Source organism: Leptonotus elevatus, chromosome 1 (genome assembly GCF_054856555.1).
Source record: "Leptonotus elevatus isolate MCC_2025b chromosome 1, RoL_Lele_1.0, whole genome shotgun sequence".
NCBI classification, from domain to species: Eukaryota; Metazoa; Chordata; class Actinopteri; order Syngnathiformes; family Syngnathidae; genus Leptonotus; species Leptonotus elevatus.
Window position 1 is genome coordinate 14749243 of NC_141239.1, and position 16939 is coordinate 14766181.

At 40.2% G+C, this 16939-nt stretch overlaps 3 protein-coding genes across 12 annotated transcripts in view; 1 reads left to right on the forward strand and 2 right to left on the reverse strand.

Annotated features, from left to right (window-relative positions):
* Positions 1 to 493: 493 nt before the first annotated feature.
* Positions 494 to 3377, reverse strand: LOC147181001 (uncharacterized). 3 transcript variants are annotated; one of them, XM_086076071.1, is made up of 2 exons: positions 3144 to 3377; positions 494 to 2724 (listed from the first exon to the last, which is right to left on the reverse strand). In XM_086076071.1, the coding sequence occupies exon 2, from the start codon at positions 2633 to 2635 to the stop codon at positions 1370 to 1372; it is 1266 nt and encodes a 421-aa protein (XP_085932197.1). In that variant the 5' UTR covers positions 2636 to 2724; positions 3144 to 3377; the 3' UTR covers positions 494 to 1369. The 3 variants fall into 3 exon arrangements, with proteins under 3 accessions (XP_085932197.1, XP_085932189.1, XP_085932206.1); XM_086076063.1 differs by having other exon boundaries at positions 2953 to 3377; XM_086076080.1 differs by having other exon boundaries at positions 3297 to 3360.
* Positions 3378 to 5739: 2362 nt separating this feature from the next.
* Positions 5740 to 13004, reverse strand: LOC147181002 (cAMP-responsive element modulator-like). 2 transcript variants are annotated; one of them, XM_086076281.1, is made up of 8 exons: positions 12920 to 13004; positions 11576 to 11749; positions 10776 to 10853; positions 10443 to 10525; positions 10236 to 10360; positions 9459 to 9542; positions 7076 to 7238; positions 5740 to 7001 (listed from the first exon to the last, which is right to left on the reverse strand). In XM_086076281.1, the coding sequence occupies exons 3-8, from the start codon at positions 10842 to 10844 to the stop codon at positions 6857 to 6859; spliced, it is 669 nt and encodes a 222-aa protein (XP_085932407.1). In that variant the 5' UTR covers positions 10845 to 10853; positions 11576 to 11749; positions 12920 to 13004; the 3' UTR covers positions 5740 to 6856. The 2 variants fall into 2 exon arrangements, with proteins under 2 accessions (XP_085932407.1, XP_085932398.1); XM_086076272.1 differs by having other exon boundaries at positions 10776 to 10856.
* Positions 13005 to 14945: 1941 nt separating this feature from the next.
* LOC147181003 (partitioning defective 3 homolog) overlaps positions 14946 to 16939 on the forward strand; it is a 171696-nt gene continuing 169702 nt past the window's right edge. For 6 of the 7 annotated variants that reach the window (XM_086076408.1, XM_086076433.1, XM_086076449.1 and 3 more), the window contains exon 1: positions 14946 to 15501. In XM_086076408.1, coding sequence (XP_085932534.1) covers positions 15382 to 15501 — 120 coding nt within the window. In that variant the 5' untranslated portion in view covers positions 14946 to 15381. The remainder of the gene's footprint in view (positions 15502 to 16939) is intronic. The other variant, XM_086076457.1, reaches the window with a different exon arrangement.

Below are 16939 nucleotides of genomic sequence, written 5' to 3' on the forward strand. Positions count from 1 at the left end.
GATGGAACGATTGTGTTGAAGGCGCTGCTTTAATCATTAAACAACATTCCATTGTTGACGCTTAATAGACTCGCCATTATTCACGGGCTGACGTTCTGGAGCCAGGACTCATTATGCGGCCTTTGGCGTGCCCATGTGGACATTTAGTGCAAAGGTCGCATTTTGGGCAAATACTGTAACTAAAATTATTTATGTGCCATAAATAGAATGGTTCCTAATCATTATTTACTGAAAACATTTGGCATTATTAGTGTAATTCATAAGTGTAACTCATTTCAATTATGTTTGGGGTCCTTATTGAAAACCACTACGACAACACCACATTATTGATTGAACTACAACTCGTCCACACCCAAGTACTGTATGTTGTGTTCTGCCGTCATTGTGGAGTTTATTGAAGACGTTTAAACCTCGGAATTCGCTCTAGTCTTTCTGACCAAAGAATATACCAGGATAGCTAGCAGCTAGATAGCTAGTTCATATATGCCTCATTTATTTATAACACTTTATTCATAACCTGGGAAAAATTGAATGAAAATTGTATTCGGTTCATTGGCAGGGTAAATTAAAAATTCAACATGGACAAAAACAAATTCCATACATGATCATACAACCGAAAGGGAAAAGCTGTTCATTTCTGTGTCTACCCACTACAAAATTAGGTGAAGATACACATTGATTATATTCCGTCAATAACAACATAAAAAAACAACACACATTTTTCTCTTTTTGAGCAGCTTTAGTCAAAATAACCCCAAAATTAGAATGCATATTACACCATATGTAGTAAATGTAATCACACTTTGTACTTGAGTATAAGTAGACACTTGTTTAAAGGGAAAAAAAACACTAGAAGAAGTAACGACTCAACTCTTGCCCTTATGTCATCTCTTCTCAGAGGGAGTGACCACAGGGAACATGCCCCCCCCCCCCCTAAAAAATACTGGAATAAAGTGTAATTGCACAAACACTCCAGTAGGTGGCAGCAAGAAGCTTTAGCTCCTCTGCAAAAGTGTACTTAGAACAATTTATAGATAAATTACACTGTTTCACAGCAGAGTTGGGGGGGGGGGTATTTTCTTCTTACTGGAGGGTCATAACAAATAAAAACATAATTGAGAAGCACTGCCTTATGTAGAAGTTCAAAAAAAGATCCTGGAATGTTCTATGTACAAATGTAAAAAGCAATTTTAAACAAAACTTTTCTGCACCAAATTGTTTTTCTACTTTACTACATGCTATCAAAATGTCCTCCATTTTCCACATACAACTACGTTCCACTACATAAACGCACCATGTTGTAATTGAATGGGGAATCAGACAATGATTCCCAACCACAACCTCAGTTTATTCCGTGTATTCTGCTGCTTCAGTGATCAGCACACTTGTGATCCTTCAGCAGATGCTTGACAGTGAACGTTTTAAAACACAAGCTGCAAGTGAAAGGTTTCTCGCCGGTATGTGTTCTCGAGTGTGCCGTTAAAGTGGCCTTTATACTGAATGTTTTACCACAAACCAAGCATGCAAAAGGTTTTTCTTGAGCGTGTTTCTTTATGTGTCTTGTCAATTGAGACTTTTCAGTGAATCTGTATTCACAAACTGAGCAGGCAAATGGTTTTTCCCCAGTGTGTGTTCTTGTATGTATTGTCAATGTGCTATTTTCTGCAAAGCTTTTGCCACAAACTGAACAGACAAAAGGTCTCTCCCCAGCGTGTGTTTTTGCGTGTTTTGTTAGATGTGCCTTTAGGGAGAATTTCTGACCACAATCTGAACAGTTAAAATGTTTTTCTCCACTGTGTACTATTTTGTGTCTTGTTAAATTTGTCTTAGTATAGAATCTTTTACCACAATCTGAGCAGGCAAAATGTTTTTCTCCAGTGTGTGTTTTGTTGTGTCTTTTTAAACTTCCATTTGTGGGGAAGCTTTTACCACAAACTGAACAGGCAAAAGTTTTTTCTCCAGTATGTGTGCTTGTGTGAATTGCTAAAGATTCCTTTGAGGAGAGTTTCTGACCACAAACTAAGCAGGAAAAAGTATTGTTGCCACTATATGTTCTAGTTCTGCTTGTCTTTTCAGAGAATAACTGACCTCCAACTAAGCAGGCAAAAGGTTTTTCCTGTGTGTGTGTTATCTTATGCTTGGTTAAATTTGCCTTTTGTGTGAAACTTTTCCCGCAAAGTTCGCATGAAAATGGTTTCTCTCCGGTATGTGCTCTGATGTGTCTTTTTAAACACGCCCTTGTGTTGAATCTTTTACCAAAAAGCGTGCAGGCATAACATTTCCCTCCTATGTGTATCTTCATGTGAACTGTCAAAGTCCGTTTACATTTTAATATTTTCCCACACCGAGAACATTCCCAACATTTGTTTTCTGTGGTAGCACCGTCAAATTGTTCAACATTATCGAGGTAAGGAGAATGTGTGTCGTCACTACGTGCTTGTGACTGTCCATCACCTTCTGTTTTCATATGTTGACTTGAGCTGCTGCTTGGAGGCTCCGCCCCTCTGTTCTCCTCACCCTCACCCTTGTCATCTTCTTCACTCTTCAAAGGGACTAAGCAAGAAGGCAACTTGATGATGTTGTCCTCCTCTTCCTCTTTAATGTGGGCATACTCTGGCTCCTCCTCCTTTTTCATGCAGGGATGCTTATCCTCCTCCTCTTCCTTTTTAACTTGAGGGACCTCTGCCTCCCGTTGCCAAGGACCAAGATATTTTTCACCGACATCTGCAGGACACAAGAAGACAAACACAAATCAAATTTGATGCTGTGACTTTTATGTTGTGTGTCATTGTTTCTACAGTCTAATTGCAAATGAGGTAAATCTCGTTTTCGCCGCACTATATGTCAGAGTGTATAATGATAAATAAATGTTAAAAACAACATGTTATGTTGCTTTTCAAATTGCTTTCCAGAAGCCAGTTGAAACATAGAAATATAAGAATTGTGTGCTACCTGGCCAGGGCACTCATGTAGATCCACATGTACAAATTTTGCACCAACAAAATTATACCAACTTGTGGTTGAACGGGTAAAGCAGCTGCGCAGTAGCTGTACCCCTTTGAATCACAGGTTCAAGTACTGCTGAGACCATCTACGGTTTACTTAAAACCATGACACCAGCGTAGCTACGAAATGCGCCTCACAGTTCAGAGGTCGTGGGTTTGAATCCAGGCTCCAACCTCCCTGTTCTCATGCGCTTTTTTGGGTTTTCTCCACGTACTGATTCGAGGTAGAGTAGTGAGTAAAGCACTTTTGATTTCGTACAGAACGTGCAAGAAAGAAAGTAGTCACAGTACATTCGGTCTTCTTCTTGTGGCGCGTAACAAATAACGTTTATGTACATCACCGCCACCTACCGTTGTGGAATGTGGACATTCTGAACATCCAGGCATTTCTATTATTTTCCCAATGCAAACGCTTCCGGTGTAAACAAACGGCGTATTGTATTGCTTTATGCCAGGCTGTGGCTAGCATACAGACCGGGTAGATTAGTATAGTAGTCAAACGACATTTCATCACATTTTGAAATCAAAATAATCCTCACAAATCAAATGACAGCAACCCAAAGTTCAAGCTTTTCAGTGAGCGCGGAGCGTAATTTCACAGAGTGTCTGGCATTTGAACAGGGGTGTGTAGACTCTTTTTTATTTTACTCTATATCCACTGTAACTAGTAGACATGACACGATTAAATTCTATTTCCATTTAGCTTATTATTATTATTTATTATTATTTGTAGTTGTAGTAGTAGTCATACTGTAGTAGTTTTATTTGGTGTAGGAGTAATAGGAGGAATATCTATATCTTCATCTTTATCTCTTCATCTGCTTCATCTATAACTAACCAATAGCACTGCTTCAAATATATTTTGTAACTTCCTCATTGTTGAACTGTGGGTTTGAAAAATAGCCTCTAAGAACATACAATGCACAACACAATTTAAAGCTAACAAAACAATCATGCTTATTGTTAACTTTATTAGTGTTATCATCATCATTGTTATTGAAAATTTCCAGCTTTCAAAGTGTGTGCGTATAGTATGTGGAAAATTCCATTCAGGCTGCCAGCAGAAAGTTGGTTTGAGGCAATAACAAAAGTAATGCTATCTTTTAAAAGTTGAACCAAAATCGATTTTTTAATACTAATTTCAGCCTTTTAAAAATCATTTGAATACTAATTAAGTATGAGTGTTAGCAGGTTATTTTGTATAAACGTGCAAAAGGAGGCTGTAGGTTTCATTAAGCGCGCTGCAAATCGCAGTTTAGTGGAGAAAAACCGTTATTTCCTGCATCATCTGTTCTGAGCCTGGTTGCCATGGAAACTATTCAAAAGCATCCTTTGTGGGGCAATAACACACACACAAGCACACACAAAAACAGCACCATTCTTTAAACACAAACATTTTATTTACACCACAATGAAAACGAAAAATGTACAAAAAAAGACAATTGGGACTCTCGTGTTAAAAAAAAAAGTCAAATTATCTTTCAAAAATAACTAATAATAACTGATAATAGATCTGCTTTTGATTGTGCTTTGATAGACAATTATCTTTGAACATTTTACCTTTTAAAACACTATGCCGTCTTATGTAACATGGAGAAAAGCACTACTGTTCAACAAAATTAATGATCTATACTAATGTTTTTATTAGCTTTAGCGTCAGTGCTAATGCTATCGTAGAATGTTGTTTATTGCCTGTACACGACCACAAAAATCAGACAGTGATGTTACAAAACAGACTAGCTTTGTTAGCATTTAGCATTACTAGCACAGCGTCCAATCATGTCTGTCGATGTCTGACTGGTGAGTGATTGTACTTTTGAGTAACCAGCAGCTGTGGCCAGCTGCGCTTATTAAGCAAAAAATAATACTTCACTGTATTAACTCATTCACTGCCATTGACGGCTATAAATGTAAAAAATTCATTTAAACTTTTCTATTAGTTTAAATTTTTCCCCCCTTTGTTAACAAGAGTATAAAAACCTAGATTTTTTTATCGTACATTTAGAACAGATATGAAATTTGTGATTAATCGTGAGTTAACTAGTCAAGTCATGCAATTAATTACGATTAAAAACTTTAATCGCCTGACGAATTTTTAATATATTTTTTTAATTCATTCACTGCCATTGACGCCTATAAACGTCAAAATTAATTTGAACTATTTCTATTTAACATTTTTTCCACTTTTGTTAACAAGGGTATGAAAACCTAGAATTTTTTTTACTGTACATTTAGAACAGATATAACATTTGTGATTAATCGCGAGTTAACTAGTGAAGTCATGCGATTAATTACAATTGAAAATTTTAATCGCCTCTTACCCCTAATTTTTAATAATCTTTTTTTAAAATGAATTTATGGCAGTGAATGAGTTAATTAAAGTCACATACGAAACAACTAAACCAAAAAGGCACAACTTGAAAATCATCAGGATACTACGCCGCCTGGGGAATAGCATTACTGTGGCACCGGCAACTCCTGGATTGGATTGTTAATACATCAGTGCTAACGCTACTGTAGCAAATTTTGTTTCATGGATGTATAAGACAAGAAAAGCCAGCAGCCATCTTGCGTTGCCACTGTTACAAATTCTGCTCTTTCTTTGGTTATTAGTGTGTGATTTACACCGGGATCCATGTAAGCAGCAAAGAGAGACCCTCAAAGAACAAACTTAACTGTTTGCATCGACTATTCAGCCTATATTATCTCAGTATCGTGAATCGTGACTGAAATGTTGATTGATGGGGTTTTCTTTAATTTCATTGTTGATGGTTTGGACAACATGACACAGACGAATCTTTGAGTGGCACTTGGAGATATACGCATATATAAAATCGCAGTCTTACCGATGAAATGTGCATGCAGCGCTTCTCTCAGCTTTACCGGTACAACTGTACGCCACACACTGCAGCTTTATTTGCCGTGGAGACAGAAAATAATGTAAAAACACTCCAGAGAAATCAATGTATTCCGTTTAGCGAGTGGCAACGCAATATAGCCGCCAGTGGCTTCACTTCTCGCTACGGCAGGCAGGCGGCATTGTCCATCATAAACACGTGCATGTTGTGGGTTCCTGCACACAAATACTAACTTTTCTAACAAAATAAACACGCTTTGTTAACATTTAGCAAAATTATCTTACCATCTTTAGCTTGTGAGAATAGAATTTCTGATTCCATGCTAGCATTAGAAATGTAAGTGTAGTGCTTGCACATGAACACTACATGGCAAGCTAGCCTTTAGCATGCTTAGCATTGTTAGCTTCATATTGTCGTGCCATCTTCCTTCCTTCCTAACCACTTTTTGTCGACTTCTGTTAGAATTTAGCACAATTAGCATAGTATCTTCAGCCACCAAGAATAACATTACTGTTCACATGGCAAACCTCTGGTCTTTAATCTTTGTTGACAATAATAAAACAAATAGCATTTAGGTTGTGGCTTAGCATTGTTAGCCTCCTATCATGTTCTGGTCAAGTTACAACATCCTTGATGACGTTTGGATTTGATTACAATTAGTGGAGCCCATGGCCATAAAAATAATTGCCATTTTCCCCCCTTACTGCTGATTTAAATGGCTGGAAATGAAGTCATGCAAGTTAACGCTCGCTACGCAGACAAAAAACAGGCAGAAACTAAAGCGAAAATGCCACAAACGGGGTGCCATTCTCGGGAGGCAGTCCCCCCTCCAATCTTTCAACAGAGCGCTTCTCAAGAGTCCAGAACCGAACGACGTTCCCAGGACACAAGTTAGGGAGGTTGCAGCATGGCAGAGGCCTGAGCGCCGTCACAACAGTTTTTTTGGGTTGCGGCGGTGGCGGGAAATGATAGGGAGCAGTTTTCGGGCGGTTTTTACTCCCCCTTGTGACAGTAAATGTCCTTGAGTGCCTTCAGTTCCTCAATCAGCGTCTTGTTTTGGTTCTCCAACACAGCAACGCGATTTTCTAGACATTTGACATACTCCTTTTTTTTCCGCCGGCATTCCCGCGCAGCCTCCCTGCCAAAAGACAAAGAGAAATAATTAAAAGCAGACAATTTCACCCTGGCCTGGTCGCCAGTCCATGTGCCTACCTGTTCTTCATGAGCCGGACCTCCCTCTTGCGGGTGACTTCCTCGGTGTGGTGCGAGAGCGGGCTGTGCGTGGCACTCGGTGATGCTGCCGCCAACACGATGCTGTGGGCCAGGCTTGAGGTGGGCGAGCGCAACTGGCAAACGGGGATGTCGCCGGTGGCAGCTGCGGTCGACAACACATAATTCATCATTATCTCTGACATGTTATGTTTTCATTAATTGTTGCTAGCTAGCTAATGCACATGAAAAAGCTTTCTATAATTATCTATGATCATGATTTCTATGATGACTCATTCCCTCGTCTCTAATCACTATCTAAGGAATCTATCCTTGTTTATTCACTGAAAAGCTTGTTTATTCACTATTTTTTTTATGCTTGGGCCACATGTCAAGATGTTTGTGGGGGTTCACTGTATAGTGGACCTATCAGTCAAATGAAAACATCAATTATATGGTTGCTGTCTTTTTAAAAAATATATATTATTTTTATTGGAGTGCCAAATTACCATTTGGACCATTGAACAAATAAAAAGATTATAACAACATTATACTGGCGGTATAGAAAATGTGATGTACTGTAATGTGTTTAACCAAGTATACATATTTTTTGCTAATAAATGGAAGCAATGTCTTGTCCATCTGCGTTGTGATATTGTTGCTCTATTAAATACAGATGTTGACATAAGAAGTCAGACCATTTGTTCTTTTATCTAACTATTTGAAATGTCAACTATGAGTCAGCTTGACCCGCCAGCCCCTCACTCATACACACAGTGATAACAGAGGGACTTGTTGACGTCACTGCGTGCGTCTCACACCCGCCCTCTTCCCTTCTTCTGTTCCAGGAAGCTACGATGACGTCAAAGCAATTTCTTTACCCATTCCCCTCCCCTACCTCACACTCTTGTGGCCAATCTGCCCGACAACATGTTGCTCACCACCAGGACACACAACTTTTTCGTTATACAACAAAATACGGCGAGCAAAGTGTGTGAACTCGTTGATATGTGTATGTCCGTGCATGTGTACACTTTCTTAACTAGGTAAAAGTCGTTAAAAAAAGAGAAGAAGTCAACATTGACTATGTACCCGTGTTGGAAGCACGGGTGGAATACGTGTACAATACTTGCTCGGTGGCTATTGTGCGCACGCGCGGCTTAGAACCGGAAGACGACGAGAACGAAAAAAAGATTATAAAAAAAAAAAAAAAGACGCTACGAAGAGGAAGACAATAAAAAAGACAGAAGAGGAAGACGACACTAATCGTGACCACCACCCTCGCCCCAACCCCAAAAAAGGAGGAAAAAAAAGTTTACCGTACCTGACTCCGTCTCATCCCCGGTGACGGCCATTGCTGTTCCCCAGTGAGCCAGAACCAAGCAGAAAGTGGGCAAACAATGAACTGCTAAACCGCCTTTGTTGCCTCGCTGGCCGGCAAAATTCGTAATGGCGCTCCGCTCTCACTTCCTTGGTAGACTTGCGTTGTATCTGGCCGTTCGTCAATTTTGCGGCCGGATTACAATTACCGTCATTGGCGTCACGATGACGTCACCAGCGGCCGCTGAAGTCAGTGAAGACGCGCTGGTTTGGAGCCCCTCCTCCTCCTCCCCTCCTCCAGAGTACCATAATGTCAAGGGGGAGGAGGGGTTATTTTTAGAGGCAGTGACGCAACTGGACTGGATCGACAAACAAGAGGGCACTCTGATTGGCTACTTCTGGGAAGAGAGGCGGGGCGAGCGGCCAAAGACGATGGCTTGTGAGTCAAGTTAGGAAGACAGAACTTTTAACTGTTAAATACTTTTTTCAGCTTTTTTCTTCTTCTTAAACACTCATGCAGTGCAGTTGAACAACAGTTTAAAACCATAACCCTGGCTTGAAACCATAATTTAACCTTTGTTTGAATCACTACCTTGAAACATTAACTCTGCCCTAAAAAGTTAAGCCTAATTTGAAACCCTAACTTTGAAGACGGTGCACATTTACCAAAAGGATTCTTCAGCCAACATGAAAACATTGCTTTGTTTGTTGATCAGGATTTTGTCCATGGGGGTCTCCAAACAAAACATACCTTGAAAAAACTGGTTCAGTCCTAGTACAAAATCCTGAGAAGCAAATTCTGCAATCTTGTTAACAATTTGTAGTCTAGATTCATATTGGGGAGAGTAAGCGGCCCATACACAAACACGTGACACAACATAGGAGAGCAGTTTCTCAATTTTTAAACCCTCAAAACATTAACCCTGGCTTGAAAACGCCACTTTCAACCCTAACCATCTTTGATTGAAATGCTAAACCCGGCCATGGAATCGTGACTTGAATGCTTAACACAGACTTGAAAGCTTACATTCAAATCCTATCTGGAAGCCTGACTTTAAAACCATACCTTGTATGATCATCTGTCCTGCATGGATATAGAACTGGTGGGTGCTGCCCGGTGAGGCGGCGGCAGCGCTCTCCGAGATGGCGGCTGTGGAAATGGAACCTTAACATTATTAGCTATCAGGTTGTCACTCATGACTACCTGAAGTGTGTAAGTGTGAGAGCATTTAATTTGTGTGCCTGTGAGTGTTTCAGTAGTGGATGTGTGTTTCACTCACTCGTGAGCATGAGATAATTCAGTAACATGTGTGGGCAAAAAAATCTGTGTGTGTGAGAGCATTTTTTGTATAAGATTGTTCTAGTAGTGTGTTAATGAGAATGTTTCAGCAGTGAATGTGTGGAAAAATAAAGAAAAAAAATTATGTACAAGAGAGCATTTTTCTAGTGATTCAGTGGACTGTGTGAGTGGGGGGGGGGGTCAGTAAAGGGCATTAGAGCATTATGCTGAATATGTGAAAGTGTTTTACCTGATGTGAGGGCCTTTCAGCAGGATGTGTGAGAGCACATGATGTGTGAGAGTGTTTCAATGGTGAGTGTGAGCAAAGAAAATCAGTAGTGTGCATGAAAGCATTTTGCTAATGTGTGTGATAGGTTTTTGGTTGTGTGAGTGAGCAGAAGAAAAAAAACCTGTGTATGAGAACATTAATGTGAAGTGTGTGAGTGGTGAAATGTTCAGTAGTGTATGAGAGTGTCTTGGTAGTGAGTGTGAGAGCATCTCTATTTGTGTGTATTGTGGTACAGAATTGTGTTGTTATGCAAACTTAAGTGTCTTATCGCTAACCGTATTGCCCCGATCTCGCATAGTAGCTTGTCGGTGCCAAGGAAGTCGAGTCATGCTCCTCCTCTTTCATGTCGTCGTCCATTTGAGAATCGTGTGAGTGCAAGGAAAGCTCGTCAAGGTCTTTCCTGCAAGGGGAGAGAAAATGAAAAACATTGCGAGGTTTCATGCTAATTCATGTAAGTGTGTGATGTTAGCGTGTTGCTTTACTGGTAAGCCGGCTGTGTGGAGGGCATCAGCCGCCTCCTGCGCGAGCCTCCGTCGGAGTTGTTGTCTTCCCGCAAGCTAGAAACCTGAACATGATGACAGGATAACTCTAATTTTAAACCCTAACAATGTTTTAAACTACCCCTGGCTTGACATTAAACACTAATCAACCTTTATTTCCCTTGTACATTGTCGGCAGTGTTGCTGTGTGGTTTATGGCGCCTGTGTTACTGAAGACAACCGTCCCACCCGCACAAAGCGTCCAGAACACATGACCAGCCCGCACAACAAAAAAATTCATGCTGTATTACGTCAAAAAAGTGGTACGGCGTTTACCTGTAGAGAAGACGCTCCGTCCAGGTACGCTTCCTCATCTACTGTCGAGTCACTGGCGCTGTCGTCCATCGGTGCTTGCTTCTGAACAGAAACAACAGCAACAAAGATCACATTTTGGATAGGCTTTCAAAAGCCAAAAATTGAACCATGCAGTTCTGAGATTCTGGGTAGAACGTTACAATCTGTGATTTTTCTCCCACATTACAAAAATATCAGAGCTAGAGTCCACTGACCACATGCCCTTACATTCAACGGCATCCATTGCTTGTCTATATATGGTCTGACATTGACAGGCGACTTGTATGTTGTTCGTCTATGCGTGATGAGTAAAAAATGAAGTGTGTGTGTGAAAGATGATGACTGATAACTTTCACACAGGAAGTGACAAACATTTAGCACAAGTGATGTTGGAATGATGGATGTTGATGAGTGACTTTTTTTCACATGAACTGTAGTTCTCCTAATAGTCAAAACAAACAAACAAACATTGTACACTACCTCTTGTTTAAAACTTTAAAACCCAGTCTTTAAACCCAAACTATGCCTTGAAATCAAAACCCCGACTTTTGACTTGAACCTTAACCAAACCAACCAAACCACAAGTTTGACGCGTCCCTTTTATTTTGATGATCCCACTTCCGGTCTGGCTGCATTGACGTCACAGCGCTAAACTTGACACGAATTTGCTCTTCCTGCTGACTCATCTCCAACATTTTCAGCTTCAACTCGCGTGCACTTTTAACGTGAAATCAGCGACTGCGTGATTGTTTGATTAGTCGATTGATTGATTTGTGACTTACCCAAACTTTGACGCCTTGCTCGTCGTCACTGGTGACGAAGTGTGACCGGGCTCGCGTCGATTCACGTCAGCGACGACGAAGCAGATGACGACGACCAGACGCTTTTGCGACAAAGAGTGCTTGATGACGAGAAACTGCGTGAGAGCACCGACCTCCGCTACTTCCGGCTTCGTTCTTCAAAGACAAAATCAGGACTTTGAAGTAACACGCTTGCGCGGACCCCACAAGCCTGTTTGAAACCATACATTCGCCCCCTAACCTGGCTTGAAACTCTAACCTGGGTTCCAAACCCTCCGTATATCTTGAAACCTTGCTTTGAAACCTTAAACCTTGTTTGGTACAGTTTTAAAATTGAGGATACCAAAATAATCAATCAATCAATCAATCACTCGATCTCGTGTAATGACATTTTACAGAAATATTTAAGTTATAAAATCACTACTGATGAACCGGAAATGCTATTTTAGGTATTAAGATCATGCTCGTTACGTTACCATAGCAACGCGCACTAACAAACAGAGGACATTGTTGTTATCTACTGGTGACCTCCAGAGGGCGCTGATGGCACGTGGGTTTGAGGGAAGCATACTTGAAATAGGCACATCAGAGCCACTTTGATTAGTCTTCATAAAAGACTGTGCAGTGTGCATACATACAAGATAATTAATCAATAATTAATCCCGTGTAATGACACTTTACAAAAATATTTACGATGTAAAATCACTAAATGCAAATTAGGCATCGAGTAACAACCAGAGGTCGTCGGTGTTATGAACTGGTGACCGCCAGAGGGCGCTGCTGACTCGTGTGTCTAAGAGCCGTATATAGAGAGTTTTTGGCCAACTCGGTTTCAGCAGGGTAACAAGATGGCATCCGTATCCCATGTGACCAGTAGTGTCTCTCTCTATATACGGCTCTGGTGTGTCTGAGAGAAGCATACGTGAAATGGGCACGCATTTAAGACACGGTGGTCTCTATTAATTAATTACTGTGCATACACACGTGAACAAAATAGTTGGTATCCCTCTGTTAATTAGAGAAAACCCCACAATGGTCACTGAAATCACTTGAAAAATACAAATGTATTGAAAACTAATCAAAATCAGTGTTCTTTTCCTGGTACACTTCATGTTCATTCATTCATTTTCTTGGCAAGCAAATCATACAAATGTGAGATTGGAATTTTGAAAATGCACATTGACAAGCCACAAAACTTCTGTGAGAATGTCCTTTGGACAGATGAGACAAAAATAGAACCTTTTGGCAAGGCACATCAACTTATATCTTATAACTAGCCCAGCTCTAAATCCCATTGAAACATCTGTGGAAGGAGCTGAAACATACCATTTGGAGAAGAAACCCTTCAAATCTGAGCCAACTGGAGCAGTTTGCTCACGAAGTGTAGGCCAAAATACTTGTTGACAGCTGCACAAGTCTCACTGTCCTTTACAGAAGTCGTTTGATTGCAGCGATTGCCTCAAAAGGTTGTGTAACAAAACATTATGGGTTGGTACCATCATTTTTGTCCAGACCAATTTCATTAGTTTGTGTTTTTAACAATTCTGTTGGATGACAATTTAAAAAAAAGTGACTGATTTTGATTGTTTAATTTCCACTATTTTATTTTTATTGTGACTTTTGTAAATTTTAAATGGTTTTAGTGACCATTGTAGGGTTTTCTTTCATTGATTATTTTGTAAAGCACTTGGAGTTGCAGTCATATGATAAGATGCTTTATAAATAAAGTTGACTTGAATTGATTAACAACAATTTAGTCCGGGTGTGTACATGTAAACATCCCCGACTACTTTGGAGTTTTTCCCATGGGCTTTCACATTTAGAAGACTGGTAGATTTATTTCAAAAAGTGAAACGTAAATAGGGCAACACGGTGGCTAACCGGTTAGCATGTCCACCTCCCAGTGCAAAAAACTGGAGATCGAGTCCGGACTTTGGCCTTCCTGGGTGGAGTTTGCATGTTCTCCCCGTGCTTGCGTGGGTTTCCTCCGGGTACTCCGATTTCCTCCCACATTTTAAAGACATGCATGGCAGGTTAATTGAACACTCCAAATTGTCCATAGGTGTGACTGTGAGTGTGGATGGTTGTTTGTCTCTGTGTGTCCTGTGATTGGCTGGCAACCGGTTCAGGGTGTACCCTGCCTACTGCCCGAATCCAGCTGGGATAGGCTCCAGCGCCCCCCGGGACGCTTGTGAGGACAAGCGGTTAAGAAAATGGATGGATGGAAACACAAATATTTTCCGACAAAAAGAAGATGAAAATATTTATTTCCTCAACTCTCATTTTCATTCAAGTTTTGTGTTTTCATGTAAACGTTTGTCTAATTTTTAACATTTGTCTACTTTTTTCTATTTTTAAAGAAAAAAATATATAGTCTTTTTGTTTTGGGACAATGGCTTTGAAATCACGGAACGTTCAGGCCGGTGATGTTCTTTGTTGCTTTAATTTAAAGTCTGCAAGTATCTTCAAGCATTTGTGATGCAATGCCCAACTTTTCACCTCTCGCTTTTCCTTTTTTATTTGTATTTAGGAAAAGTCAGAACAGTATATATTTTTAAAAAAGTATTAATTTGTCTTTTTGCCTTTAGGGACGCAATAATGTCAATATCGGGGTTCAAATGTTACAGTGTAATGTAGACTTTGTCACTTATTACCATGTATGCATGCATTTATGGATGGATGGGATATTGCTGGTCCTGAACACAAATTTTATTACAATAATTTGTCTATGAGGATTTGTTTGCAAATATTTTGGATTTTCAGTTAGTACTTCGTATGTTACGTACTAATATTTTTGCATTCTTCATCATGTTTATTTTCATGTAATTTTGGGGGGCTTTCTTTTTGTTAACCACTTTTCAGATCATTTTATAGTATTTTCTTCGTCAACTGTTGATCAATATTACCGTACTATTGGTCACCACTTTGAATGAATCTCTGTACCAAGTCGTAAATGTCTACTGTATTTTGTTACAGCGTAGCACTAGCTATTTTTGTGGTGCTTTTTAAATATGAAAGCTGTAATACAAATAAAGACACGATTGGTTGATATCGCGCATGCATCATTGACCATGATACAATATGAAAATAAATTAGGAGGGGACAAGCAATTTGAAAAAGCATTATAAATCAGATTTTTGTATCACAATTTATATCACATGCATTATTCTACATCATTTTGCCTTTGTCTGCTTTTTAAATAAATCAATCCAAATTAACAAATTATGATATATTGTGCTATGATGTAATATCATGAATTATATAACTACAAAGCACACTTTGATATTTGCTTTAATTTTGTTAGTTGCTTTTGATTTTACTCTGCCGTCTGTTACGAGACAGATTTGCATTTAAAAATCTGTTATTGATACTGAATATTTTCCCCTAATAAATCACATGAATTATTTGTTCAGCGATGGAGAGCATTTTAGTTTTGGGATTGGAAAAATGAGCTTTCCCGAGTTTACGTGAACGCGTCACCGGGCGACCAGGCGGGCACGCGCTAGGAGGCGTCGCGAGCGAGCGCGGGAAGGAAAGAAGGAGAATCGATAGAGCGAGCTCCACTAAACAGGTGGTCGGAAAGAGAGAGAGAAAGACAGACTGCAAGCAAACAATCATGTCGTCCGGCGGGAGTAGAAGCGTAAAGGCGCTTTAGCGAAAGCACCATCGGACGAACCGAACCGAAGCGAGATCGCCCCCTCTGCCGCCCACCGCCTCATGCCGCTTGTGGACTTCTTGCGATTCTTCTCGCCCGGCTTGGGAGCATCGAGCGAGCGCGGAGGGAGACCATGAAAGTGACTGTGTGCTTCGGACGGACGCGCGTGGTCGTGCCGTGCGGGGATGGCAACATTCACGTGTACGCGCTTGTCCAACAGGCCGTCATGAGGTACAAAAAGGCCATCGCGAAGGTAAACAAAGTCATCATTTTCTTGCTGTTGTTTTTAGCATGTTAGCACGCCCGGCTAGCACTAGCCTACTTGTTGCTGCTTGGACGCGGAGGGAGGTGGGAGGGCGTGCTCGTGCGCACACAACATGGCGCAAACTTGGAGCAATCCGATTGTTTCTGCCAACTTTCCAATGCGCACGCTCACTGTGATCCATCTGTGCAAATATGAGCAATCACAACATCCCTACCAAAAAAAAAAAACGAAAAGGGGCGAGCTAGTCTGCAGCTTTGTTGTTGTTAGCCACTTAGCATGTTTGCATCAGGAGGACCATGCACGCGCATTTTGGCTGGTGATGGTCCATATAACTTTTGGGGATCAAAACAGGAGTGGGAGATGCGAGCCCAGGGGTCGGCAACCTTAAATACTCTCGGAGATATTTGGGCTGTCTTCCAGAGAGAGAGAGAGAGAGAGAAAGAGAGAGAGAGAGAGAGAGAGAGAGAGAGAGAGAGAGAGAGAGAGAGAGAGAGAGAGAGAGAGAGAGAGAGAGAGAGAGAGAGAGAGAGAGAGAGAGAGAACACATACACTGGGAGACATCAGGCGCTTTTGACATCTTCTGAAGTGACTGCATATGTTATTGTTGTTTTTTACCCTTATGTCTAGGGGTGTGAATTGCCCAGTACCTGTCGATTTGATCCGTATCACAATTCACGGCACGATTCGATACCGATTAATCCTGATTCAAATCTGTAAATTGATTATTGCGATTTTTTAATACTCAAATTTAGAAAATACTTGTCAGTAAACTTGTACACGTACACTGTAAGATGTGTATGACAGTGTATTTATTTATCTGAACCATCAGGCTTATAACTGTGAGCCACTGTATTTAACAAACAATCTGTTGCAATCAGTTTCATAATTTGAACATCTATTTGGCAACTTATTGAATCGATTAGAGAATTGCGTTCTGTAATATCACGATATATTGCCGAATATTTTTTATACCCCTACTTATGTCTAGCAAAGTACAGTATGTTGCTGTTATGATAGCAATAAACTGCTAAGAGAACACAAATGTATTTCTGCAAAAAAAAAAGATCTGTTAATGATGCAATGGTGTATTTATGGAATTTAAGGCAAAATTAAATTATATACCTGCAGTGAGCCAAAAATGCCATCTGCTTTTTTGCTCCACCGGTTTATTGTGTGGCATGTGCAGTCAGCTGTCAACTTCAACCCGAAAGGACCACAGTATATTTCACTTAATAATGTAAAATATAGATTAAAGTCAAGTAATACCCAATTAAAATATTCATTTGATTTTATCTGGTTAATGTGATTTTTGCTCCTGAACCTTAGCGCATGTCAGAGAAGTCAGATGTATTAAAACGATTGTAGGGCTGTCACTAATGAATCTTTTAGAATGGATTATCTTATCCATTTTCCCATCATTTACTCA